Raw genomic sequence first — 12,864 nt, 5'->3', positions numbered from 1 at the left:
AGGTGCAGGCTGTGTAAAGATGCCCCTGAGACAATCCAGCACATAACAGCAGGGTGCAAGATGCTAGCAGGCAAGGCATACATGGAACGCCATAACCAAGTGGCCAGAATAGTATACAGAAACATCTGTGCCGAGTATGGCTTCAAAGTCCTGAGGTCAAAATGGGAGAAACTCCCTAGGGTGGCTGAGAATGACCGAGCTAAGATCCTGTGGGACTTCCAGATACAGATGGACAAAATGGTGATGGCTATCCAGCTGGACATAGTAGTGTTGGACAAGCAGAGGAAGATGGCTGTAGTGATTGACATAGTGATACTGAATGACAGCAACATCAGGAAGAAGTAACACAAGAAGCTGCAGAATTACCAAGGGCTCAGAGAAGAGCTTGAGAAGATGTGGAGGGTGAAGGTGACGGTGGTCCCAGTGGTAATCAGAGCACTAGGTGCAGTGACTCCCAAGCTAGGCGAGTGGCTCCAGCAGATCCCATGAAGAACATCCGAGATCTCTGTCCAGGAGAGCGCAGTCCTTGGAACAGCTAAGATACTACGCAGGACTCTCAAGCTCACAGGCCTCTGGTAGAGGACCTGAGCTTGAAGGATAAAGACTGCCCGCAGGGGCGAGGGAGCATTTTTATATATATACATTTGTGTGTGTGTGTGTGTGTTATTTTACTTCTTCATTGTGAAACACAATTTTCAACTCAGTAAAAGGCTGAGTTATAATCACTTCATAAATATATTGTAACTGAATATGGGCTGTTGACCATTGACAGACAAAATCCTTCTAACTTGTTCACTGGACGTCTGCTGTGCACAGCAAATGCAAAGAAAGCCCAGTTCAACCAGAATAGGAAAATAACTAAATATAGCCAGGATTAGCTAACATTTTTGGTGCTATTTGGAGAAAAAATGTACATAATCAGCACTTTTTTACATCACGGCAATGACCTTGTGTTAATCAGAGCGATTTGCACTTTTGTGTGATTGTGTGTTTTGAGTCTTCACACCAGAACTGTGTCAAGAATTTACTTTTTCATCTTCTTTCTCCTGTTTTACTTGTGTAAGCTCAATGTGTACATTTGTGACATCAAGACATCAACACTTGAGCTGTTTTCACTGTAACCTGTACTGTTTCCAACAAGGTAGTCGGGAAAACAGAATTAGAAGACAACGTTACTTTTTGTAGTTCATGCAACTAATCAGTCATTAAAATCTGAAAGAGGTTTATAGGAGAGTTATTGTGCACATGCCACAAGGACAAGCCGTGTATACTCTTTCACCTGCAGTAAAATGCAAAGCAGTAACCTTCATATTTTTACCGCACTCCACTGTTTGAGCCAAAACAAAACATGCTAAAGTCAAACTTAGTTATCTCTGGTCAAAATTTGTTACAAAAGAGAAGTATAGGGAAGTGAAGAGTTCAAGATATGTCACTAGTGTTAAATTGGAAAACTATCAGGAAGAAAACTGTGGTGATTAAGAAAACGAGGAAATAATGAAATGAGAAATTTTCATGAGGAAATATTGCGTAATTTCGTTTGAGCTGTCCAGTCATTCATGAACTGCCATCTTTTCGGAAGCTACATAAAAACAAAAAGTTTTCAGCAGTGGAAAATATTACTTATTTGTTACTAAAAATAACACAACATATAAACTGATATATTTTTATAATAAGGTTAGTGTAATGTTAGTCAGTGTATATCTACAGAAATCACTTAAATTTGACATAATCTCACCATGTTTACAAGTTAGTCTGCTGGTGATGAATCCCAGGCTACCTTCTCAGGAAATTCTGACTCATTTTGGGTGAAATAAAATGACAACAGTCATGTTATGGAAAGCTTTGATTACAGTCAAAGTTAGTTAAGTCATAGAGAATGACTTGACCAGCTGATTTGATGTGACTGAAACCCGGTCTAGGATGACACACCAACATTATTCAAATGACAGTTTAGAGGGCCAGTGATTTGAATTCTACAAACGTTACCACACCGAACAGATTTCCATACCCTCGAAGTTATTAAAAAGTGAAGCCAGGAAGCATAAAATGATTGTATTTTTTAGATTTGTATTTTCTTTTATTTTTGATTGATTATGCTACAGAAAGTTCAAGCAGTCTGCGCTCTCGTGTCTGCCTGGATTCCAGAGTGTTTACACTTTACATGTGCTATACTTATTTAAATTTAATTCTGTCATCATCACTCTGATTCCATTATCTTCTTGCCCACCTTCAGCAAGCCAATTAGTCTCTCTTCCTTATTATTTATTTATTTATTATGTGAACTTAGTGCAAGTCTGTCGTTCTGCCCTTCTGGCTACAGACCAAAGCTGGCCTGTAAATGAGTCCAATCCAGAGGATGGTTTTGAAAAATGTGAAATCTGCAAAGGAGGGCATTAATGTGTTTTCAGTATGCATGGGAAGCGCCAGGATTCTATTTTCTTATGAACCAGAATCATTTGTAATTACTGAATTAATGTTTTTGATACTACCTCTTCTATTTATTACACTCACATGTGTAAAAGAAAACAATACCACATCTTTCATTACTATTTTTGCTGTGAATTTTAAAGACCAATATACACCATTAAAGACTGGAATTAAAAGTGTAATTAGATAGATATTGTATAGATATATAAATAATGTGTAAATATCTTATTCAGCGATTACTCTCATATAGACATGGCGAGAAAAACGGAGACTGGTGGGTGAGCTCAGTAAAATATGTCAACAGTCAATATAATTTTGTTGAAGCACACTGTTTATTATGGTTACTGCCTGCTGTCTTTAACAGTCTCAATGTTTTTCTTGCCTTGGTTGGATTTGGATTTCTCCAAAAGATGTGCTCATCACCATTACTGACAGTCTGTTATAATAAGTCGTTTTGTTGGAATTGCGGGGCTTGTCTGCCTCATTTGTTTCACAGAGCAGCATTAAAAAGATGTGGCGATAGTCACATTGGCCAGCAGATGTCACTGTGGAGATTGTTTCAGATTGTTTCGAAGGCTCGGTACATTTTCCTGCGCAAACGGTTCAAACTTGTCATCTTACTTATTATTTTCATCAGTTCTCAGGTAAGTAAGAAATAGACAAAGCATTAAATGTAAGAAATTGAGGTGTTTGCACTATGAAATAGCAATACACATTTTACCATATTAACTGTTTTTGTCGTTGTCCTTTTGAACCACAGTTGAAATTAATTTAATTTTAATAATCAGATTTTTACTTTGAAGGCGAGCTAATGAGCTGCCACTGCTTGTTCTTTTTTATGACATGTGGTCTAATAAATTAGTTAAAAACTGTACATATTTAATGATGCACACTTTATTAGATATATTTGTTTATTTTTTATCATCCTTTTTTTTGTTTTTTGTAGGTCCGGTGACTTTCTTGGGGAGGACGGGTAACTTGAAAAGTCGTTCCAATAAAGTTTGTTTGAACTGCTATTAAATAGACATTTATCTCCATCTGCTGGTAGGACTGAGTAAATGTAATGTGGAGACCTGTATAGCCACTTTTAACACATTTGACCATATAACAGCCCAGAATTCAATCACAACAACAGTCAGAATTCAAAAATGTGTTTTAATCATTACAAGTTAATAACAATATACAAAAGTAGCTGCTGCACAACAAAGTTTCTGTATTGAGAACCAACTTATAGATATTCTGATATTAGAGTTAAATCTCCAGTTGTTTTTCTGTGAAAATATTGAATGTAAACTCATGTAAACACTGGCAAAATACTGTGAGATGAATCCAGCGGGGTTTCAGGAAGGCAGGAAGGGAACATTTGTTACATTTCACAGGCAACACTTTCTATCTGGCTTTTTCCTTAATTTCCTGAACTGCTCTCCTCCGTTTCAGGTTGGTGTAGAGCAATGCAAAGTTGACAATATACGTGGAGACACAGACCATGCAGAAGTCTCCCAGAACAAATGCGAGAATAGATGCAAGATAGAGTGAACCGGCCACAGAGACCCAGGAGGAGAAGACCAAAAAAGCTGCTGCTTTTTTAGACACAGACAGTCCTGTAAATAAAAAAGTCAAATAGAGAGGATATCAGGACCTCAGTCAAACATAGTACATCATTGTGAAATTCCACACAGTCTCACGTCCAGAGTGGAGTAAATGTATTGCTCCATATACATATTATGCAATCTTCAAATACCTGAAATACTTGTGCTTGCCATGAATCACAAACACATTGACTTGCAAATGATATTCTGAATAAAAAGCTGTCAGCAATGTACTGTAATTTAAAGAAGACAATCACAGACTAACCAAGGCCCATCTGCAGAGTGTAAAATATGATGCCAAGAACACTGTTGGGCTGGTTTAGAGGACTATCTTTGGCCACAAAGTACTGGACCAAACCAAAACCACGTCCCCATCTGCCAGAAAGAAAGAAGTAACAGTCAGGGCAGCAATTTCTTCAAAATAAAATGAACAATTTTTTTTTCTTTCTTTATTCCAATGAAATATAATCAGCCTTACAGAGATATGAAATGTGATATGACCATTTAAATGTACACAAAAGGTATCTATGGCCAAAATGCTTACTTTCAGTAACTTAATACATGTAAATGTTCTATGTAATTTTGTTACATAAGTACAATGTTAAATGTTAAATTTAAGCAAATGAAATTTACTTGAATGGTATACACAGTTTATAATCAATGTATTTTCATTAATGATTATTTATTTTAATAAATAAACCTTCGATTTTATACATTACAGCTAAATTTTACTTAAAATTATTGCTTCATGTTTATGAGGGCAAAGAATTATTTCTTGAGTGTACAACATTAAGCGTGTAATAAAGATTTATTCTCTTAAAAATGACAAGAAATGTCAAAATAAATGTATATACCTTGTGTGCTCACAATGTGAAACGGGAAGCTACTTGCTTTAAAGTTTTTTCAGATAAATTAAGAACACGTGGCAATTCAATGGGGGTAGAAAGGCTAGAAAAAATATGCTAAAGTATCAGCTGGAAGACAAGGTTAGGATCAGATATGGATCAGTGGTCACTTGAAAACAGATCGAGGTAAGCTGATTCTGCACAAAAAGCGCAGGCATGAGGGAAAACAAAAAGCAGGAGTCAAATCATACCTTGAGGTAAAAACTCTGGAGCAGCTTACAGACTCCCCCAGGTCGCACAGCGCTCTGTAATCTGGGTTTCTCTCCCTGGATACCTCGACGTGAAGGGCATAAACAGACAAAACCAAACCGAAAAGGCACAAAAACATGCGTACCTTTCGCTCCCATTTGGGGAACCCCTGAATGGCACCCATTAGGACACTAAAAGATGAATTTATTGCACTAATGTTTTGAAACTGCACGGTTCAGTCTGGTTTCCTTTCAAGCGTCACCGTCCTAGTCAAGACGACGTGTTCGTGCTCAGATTGTCGCTTTTGATTGGTCTGTGCTAGTTTTGCGACTGCTTTTCATTGGACAGTGGAGTCCAGATGTTGGCAGATGGGTGTTTGCACTGTATTTTTCTGTGGACTTCAGTCTGTTTGAGATTTGAGGAATGTTAATAACCACCCTCGCTGTTCATCTCACGCCACTGGAATATTCCACTGCTAAACTATTATACCTGAAAGAGTTTGTTTGTTTGTTTGTTTGTTTGTTTGTTTGTTTGTTTGTTTGTTTGTTTGTTTGTTTGTTTGTTTGTTTTTACTTAACCAAAAGTGTCTGATTTTTTTAAACATATCCACTCGCAAATGCGTCATTAAAATTGAGCTTAACTAGAGGTAACAACTGCTTAATTCTTTAAATAAAGTAACACAACGTGCTAAGCTGTGAATTATACTATCAGTTTGGGAGATTTCAGTAATATAATTTTCTATGGTTAGTAGTTAGTATATTCTCCAGCTTTGCCATTTGTCATCTGTTTGAGCAGCCTTCGGGCTGAGTTGGATATATGTTATTATATATTATATATAAAGTTAATATAAAGCACCAGCACGGACAGGTATCTTTGCACAAATCTGACTCCTCCTAAAGCAATTGAACTGTGGGGAAAACAGAAAGAAAAGAAACAGAAAAAAAAATCACAAAGATACATAATTATATTTACATAAATAAAGCGGAGACTGACCAGTAATCTCCCAACTCGTCCTCTGTTCCTATTGGACGAACTACTTTATGTCAGCGCATGTGGTTGGTCCGCAACATGGCACTCAACCCCTACGCGGAACTATATGAGGAAGCGGCAGACAAAAACAAAAGATGGTCGTGCTACTACGGGGTTAAAACGTCAATGCGGGTGTTGTGGGTGACTCACAAGGTGAGCGCACATTCCTTTAACAGAAAACACGTGTCAGCGTTTGTCCGTTTTGTTATATAATATACAGAAATGCGGTTTTACGGTTTCTGTGTCTAGAGTGCTCCAGCTTCAGGTAACGTTATTAGCCTACGCCCCTGCGACTAGTGGCGATCATGGTTACGTCTTTGTCGTGCGGTTAGTTTATAACTATGTAGTACAGAAATTAGTGCGTTCTTATAGACAGCCTCTGCTGGGTTTGGCCTTCAGCTTCTCGCATGAAGACTCCAGCTTCATTGTGGAGACGTTAGTAGAGAGCTACAGGTTTGGTTTTGGCCACTTTCACTGCCAGGCCTAACGGGTGTGGAGTTACTGATCACACCTAGTTTGAGCCTACCAGGTCACTCTCACACAGTTTATCAGCGTTTAAAAGTGTGTTTTTATTTACCAGAAGCAGCAGTTTCTTTTTATTTAAGATTTTCTCCTAAATCTCAATTGAGAAAAACTTTGGCATGTGGTGGTGCTGTCTCTATTGTTCCTCAGTACCCACATTAACAGAGGCACTCCTGGGATGGCTTCCATGCGCACAAGTGTTCAAAGAAAATGCTTTTATATGGGCTTAATTTTAGTTTTCAGTAAAACTGATTTTAATGATGACAGAAACACTGCATAGTGTTGCTGCTACAGACTCCAGCATAACACATGTGGGTCAAGCATAAGGTCCGGGGGCTAAAATCGGCCTAGCAGAGACTTTAATCGAAAATGTAAAGGAGAACATACATTTTGTATGTTTACATTTATTTTAATAAATATTACAGCTTTGTCTTGTTGACTCTCCCATGATCACTTATACTACCCCCCAAATAATTAAGTAAATAAATAAACTGGCATAAAAGTTTGTTCTTTTGTTAAAGCTAAACATCCTTACCAAAACAGAGATGATCCAGTTTTAATAATTTTTCGGAAAGCTTACCTTACTTAAGGATATGATTGGTAAATTATAAAATGGGCTATTGCCCAGGAGGCCCCATTCCACTATTTATATTAAAGAAAGGTGGGAAAAAGAAGGTGACATTTCAATATCAAAAGAGGAATGGCTGATGGCATGTAAATCGATATGGGAATGTCCGAATTCTAATGCGTGGCGAGATTTCAGTTGGAAATGTCTGATTCGTTTTTTTATAACACCAAACCAGATGACTTATTGGCACACGGGTACCCTCGGTTGTTGGAGAAAGTGTGGGGCACAGGAGGCAGGGCACTGGCACATATTCTGGGATTGCTCGAAGATTAAGCCCTTTTGGCACGAGTTCCACAAAGCCTTAATCACCATATTTAAGGCAAATAATATACCTTTACAATTCTCTACTATATTCCTAACTAATCTTTATCATCTGCAGGACATGAGAAATAAATATCTTTTTATGATTCTTGTGACAGCTGCCAAAAAAGCAGTTACAAGATGCCGGCTCCTTCCCGCGCCCCCCACTATGTCAGATTGGAGGGACATTGTGAATGAGATTTATGCAATGGAAATAATTACATTCTCAATATGTCTTAAGAAGAATGTTTTTGCCAAGTTATGGTGTGAGTGGGTCAATTTTATTAAGCCTCTTCAACCGGACTTTGTTGAAATCTCATCTGTTTAGAGACTTGAGTGCTGTGTTCTATTTCCTGTTGAGTTCTATGTATGACATTGTTGCCTTCTCTCCCTATGCGTTTTTTTCTGTTTTGTTTTTTTTGTTCCCAAAGTGTAAAAAGTTTAAAGTGGGGTATATCTGGATATTTTGTTTTTGATGTACTATGTGTTATACTCCATTTGTTTGTTTGAAAATTAAAAATAAATAAACAAATAACTTTTTTAACTTTTCTGTTTTTCATTCTTTACAGAAAAATGTCACTTAAGGAGGGCGGAGAGAGTAAAAATGGTCAACTTGTGGCGTCACCTGAAAGAATGGCCACAGACAAAACCAGAGAAAACCAGAACCCACGGGGAGTTGAGGTACCGGGCAGCAACGCAGACACCAGCACGGCAGCTAAAAACCTGGCTTTGCTTAAAGCACATTCTCTAGATGTGAAGTTTGATGTCGGAGAGGAGTATGACATCATAGAAACCATTGGCACCGGGGCCTATGGTGTTGTTTCCTCTGCCAGGAGGAGGGACAATGGTAGGGCTAATTTAGTTTAAAATATATATATAATTAATTCTGTCTTTAGTACAATGCCGAATAAATGATCAAATGTGGCTCTCCCTTAATTCTGTTCTGCATTTACACTTTGCAGGCCAGCAGGTGGCAATAAAGAAAATCTCCAACGCTTTTGAAGTGGTGACAAATGCCAAACGCACACTGAGAGAACTGAAGATTCTTAAACACTTTAAACATGACAACATTATCGCCATCAAAGACATCCTGCAGCCAAACCTCCCTCATTCTGCCTTCAAGTCTGTGTATGTACTTTTCTTTTTTCTAACTTTGGCTAATAACACGTCCACAGATAGATCTGTAGATTATTAATAAATGCAAGAGCTGGAAACATAGTCATCAAATTGGATGTTGTTCTGTTATGTCCAGGCTTCTTCCTGCAGGGAGGAATTTTGGCAGTTTTTTCAAAGAGATTTTAATCAGAGCTGAGGAATGCATGACATGCAACCCCTTTACTGTACAAGGGCATGCTTACTGTCCTGCCCCTGCCCCCTACAAAAGGGCCACCTGATCTAGAAACAAATAAATAAAATAAAAAAAAACATGCACAATGTTTTTTGTACATTTAAATAAAACTAAAACGGTTTATAAAATGTGAAAAACAAAGCCAGTTATGTGTAAATCAAAATTGTTGACCTGACATCTTTGTGCACACAAGATCTTAATGACTCTTGTTTAGAACAGTAATAAGTTTTAGTAAATTTATTTTGAAGTCTATTTCATTGGGTAAGAATGACGTGCCACTGGTCCCCTGTCTGCCCTGGGCAACAGTTTATAAATAAAAAGTATTTAAATATATATTGCCAAGTGCGCATGTTGTTCACCTTACTTTTGCTTTTCCTGTGTGTGCAGGTATGTGGTGTTGGACCTCATGGAGAGTGACCTGCACCAGATTATCCATTCTGCCCAGACGCTGACACCAGAGCACACACGCTACTTTCTGTACCAGCTCCTTCGTGGCCTTAAGTATGTGCACTCTGCCAACGTCATCCACCGTGACCTCAAACCTTCCAACTTGCTGGTGAACGAAAACTGTGAACTAAAAATCGGTGACTTCGGCATGGCAAGGGGTCTCAGTTCACACCCTGAGGAGTCTCATTCCTTCATGACTGAATATGTGGCGACTCGATGGTACCGTGCTCCTGAACTCCTGCTGTCTCTGAATCACTATAGCTTGGCCATTGACTTGTGGTCTGTGGGCTGCATCTTTGCTGAGATGTTGGGCCGTAAGCAGCTGTTTCCTGGAAAGCACTATGTACACCAGCTCCAGCTTATTTTGAATGTGTTAGGCACTCCTCCCGAGGGTCTAATTGGTGCTAGTAGGGCTGACAGGGTCCGCGCATATGTTCAGAGTCTTCCATCACGATCGCCCATACCTTTGGCCAAACTATATCCACAAGCTGAACCGGAAGCATTAGACCTGCTGGCGGCCATGCTGCGCTTTGACCCTCGCCAGCGAATAAGCGTGACAGAAGCTCTGGAGCATCCTTACCTGGCTAAATACCATGACCCAGATGACGAGCCAATTTGTGTGCCAGCTTTTGACTTTGAGTTTGACAAGCTTCAGTTGAACAAGGAACAAATTAAAGAGGCAATTCTGATGGAGATCCAGGACTTTCACAGAAACAAACAAAGCTCTCGACAGAGGCTGCAGTTCAGGCCTTTGGTGAGGGTGAAAGGTGGAGCTGCAGCACAAAGCAGTAACCACTGCAGTGCTCAGCCTGCAACTGTCAACCTGAACGAATCATCAGTGGTTCCCTTGGCGCAGCACCCACAAGCAGCACAGCAAATGAGAGAGGTGAAATCTCAGCGGCAACAAGACCACACACCAGCAGAAGGGAGCCACGCATTTACAAATCACATGACGACCTTCAGTAAGCCTGCATCCGCTTTAGAAGTCGCCCCACCCCATGTGACTCACAATTTACCTCTCCTCTCTAAAAGTGAAAGTGGCCCGGTTGACGTGGACATGCCAAGTGCCAACTCGGAGAACGGTCAGCCAGAGACTATAGATTTAACAACACCGGTGTCTAGTCAGGACGCTCCACCAGAGACGATGAGAGACAGCGAGATACAAGGGCAGCTAGCAAGCAGTCAGGGTCCTCTAGCTCAAAACACCCAGAGCCAGAGCATGGCCCAGCCTGCAAACTCCATTTCTACAAAGCCAGCACAGGCAATGACAACACTCCCCACCACTGTGCCTTCCCTCTCTCTCTCTGCAGCACAGGCCCAGTCACTTTCTCAATCCCTTTCACAGTCCCTGTCCAAGAACGCCAGACCTGCTTCATGTGCAGTAGAGGGAACCAGAAAAGAAGGTGCTATTTCAGAAGACACTAAAGCTGCACTTAAAGCAGCGTTATTGAAATCAGCTCTCAGAAATAGAGCCAGGGGTGGTAAGTTGGTTCTTTCCCATAATCTGCTTTTAATCGCTTAAAATTTTAGACCGCCTTCATCTGAATGTATTATTTTCTTTGCAGATGGAAGCACCTCGGCTCTGGGCACCGACACAGGCGCAGGAGGAGTTGCGCCGTCCTCCCTGTCTTCTGTTCCGGAGTCGCGTCGGCCTGTCACAGCCCAGGAGCGTCAACGAGAAAGAGAGGAGAAAAGAAGGAAGAGGCAGGAGCGCGCGCGAGAGAGGGAGAGGAAAATGAGAGAAAAAGAAAAAAGAGAGGGAAAACAAGGGGATTCGCTGGGCGGGGTTCTGCTGACTGACAATGATAAAAGTCTTCTGCAGCGCTGGACAAAGATGATGGACAGTCGCAATGAGAAATCTCAGCCTTCTAATAACGACGGTGCAAAGAATAAGGACTGCAATGTACAGAGAGGTGTAGTTATGGATGACAACACTCAAGGAGCACTGAACAACAAAACAGATAAGGAAGCGAGGAAGGTTCAGTCTCATGAACAGTTAATGTCTCAAGTTAAACCTAACCAGCCGGGCTTGTTTCAGGCTCCCAGCACCCAGCAACCATCGTTAGTTTTCTCCATGAGCCAGACGAAGCCTCCAGCAGATATAGTTGTCGCTGTAAGCGGAGGCATAGATATAATGACTGTCACTAGTGGCTTTGTTAAAAATGACACACTCAAACCTCACAGTGAGAGCAATGGGCAGAGTGGATTCAACTGTTTGGGGAATTGGAATGGGCAGCAATTAGAGGCGAGGGCGCAGCCAGACAGGACATCACAGCCGCTGCCGTCGAGCTTTCTCCAGCCACAGCTCCAGCCTCAGAATCAAACCCAGCTCGACCCTCAACCTCAGTCACAGCTGCTCGCCCTGGAGGGTTTTTTGTCGAAAGCTCCGCCACTGAGCACCAGAGATACAAACAGGAATGTGGATATCAGGGGGCAGAATAATCACAACTCCCACCACAACTCGCTGACTGCAAGTGCTGGACAAATGGAGAAGATCTGTCCCTCTGTAGGAGAGAAAACTGCACCACAGACCACAAATCCTCTCTGTGGGTCTTTAGGAGTCCCCTCTCATCCAAAGTCCAGCTTGGGGTTCACAGATACTGGACAGCAAGGACCTTCCATTGCCCCTGACATTCATATGGTGACACTGCAGCTCTCAAAGTCCCAGGTGTGCATTCTTATTTTACTGTAGCTTTTCCCCGCACAGAGTGCATTTTGCTACAAAGAAGTTACACCGATGTTTTTTTCCCCTTAAAAATGTTGTCTTCTTTAGACAAATACCAGGGTTAAACGTCACCGTTTCCTGCTTGTCTTAAAGTGATTTAAAGGGTCCAAAGTTCAGTTGAGCCAATCTTTTCTTCTTTTCTGGTGTCAGGTAGAGGATCTTTTACCCCCTGCATTCTCAGTCACCCCTAAGGGCAGCGGGGCTGGCTACGGCTTGGGCTTTGACCTGGATGACCTTCTCAACCAGTCTCTTACAGACTTGCAACACAGTGACAGAGAAAGGTGAGGTCTGACGCAGCTCTTATAGAAAGAAAAAATAAACACTTCCTGCTCATTCATATGAAAACATTATGTGCATCTGCTTTGTTGTACTATTTAAATTATTAAATAGTCTCAGAAAGGAGACTAAAGGAAACCCAATGAACTGAATATAAAGAACTGACATCCGGTTCTGAAAAGTGAAGATATTTAATAGTAAGTCCCTCAGACATGCATTCTTTCTAGTAGCCTGCAGGGTCGACTTCTCTGGTCTCAAAAAAAGAAGTCAGGTCATATTTGAGAACATGACCCTATTTTTCCACTGGATTTGTGGCATAAGTACACACTGACCTGAATAGTTTATGGTTACTAGTAGAGATGGACCGATCCGATATTACGGATCGGTATCGGTCCGATACTGACCTAAATTACTGGATCGGATATCGGAGAAAAATAAAAAATGTAATCCGATCCATTAAATATCACGAAAGCACCTCA

The 12,864-nt window shown here is 40.6% G+C and overlaps 2 protein-coding genes across 2 annotated transcripts; one reads left to right on the top strand and one right to left on the bottom strand.

Annotated features, from left to right (window-relative positions):
* Positions 1-3,583: 3,583 nt before the first annotated feature.
* vkorc1 (vitamin K epoxide reductase complex, subunit 1) lies at positions 3,584-5,368 on the bottom strand. Its single transcript, XM_005753081.1, has 3 exons — positions 5,113-5,368; positions 4,282-4,391; positions 3,584-4,028 (listed from the first exon to the last, which is right to left on the bottom strand). Exons 1-3 carry the CDS (start codon positions 5,292-5,294, stop codon positions 3,817-3,819), a joined length of 504 nt encoding a protein of 167 aa, XP_005753138.1. The 5' UTR covers positions 5,295-5,368; the 3' UTR covers positions 3,584-3,816.
* Positions 5,369-6,201: 833 nt separating this feature from the next.
* On the top strand, positions 6,202-12,394 carry mapk7 (mitogen-activated protein kinase 7). The gene is made up of 6 exons (XM_005753088.1): positions 6,202-6,292; positions 8,159-8,436; positions 8,552-8,717; positions 9,325-10,865; positions 10,950-12,052; positions 12,260-12,394. Exons 2-6 carry the CDS (start codon positions 8,163-8,165, stop codon positions 12,392-12,394), a joined length of 3,219 nt encoding a protein of 1,072 aa, XP_005753145.1. The 5' UTR covers positions 6,202-6,292; positions 8,159-8,162.
* Positions 12,395-12,864: the final 470 nt, after the last annotated feature.

This window comes from Pundamilia nyererei, unplaced genomic scaffold, assembly GCF_000239375.1.
Source record: "Pundamilia nyererei isolate P.nyererei 1_Seehausen unplaced genomic scaffold, PunNye1.0 scaffold00400, whole genome shotgun sequence".
NCBI classification, from domain to species: domain Eukaryota; kingdom Metazoa; phylum Chordata; class Actinopteri; order Cichliformes; family Cichlidae; genus Pundamilia; species Pundamilia nyererei.
The sequence above is the reverse complement of the archived record's forward strand: the minus strand, read 5'-3'. Positions and strand labels throughout refer to the sequence as shown.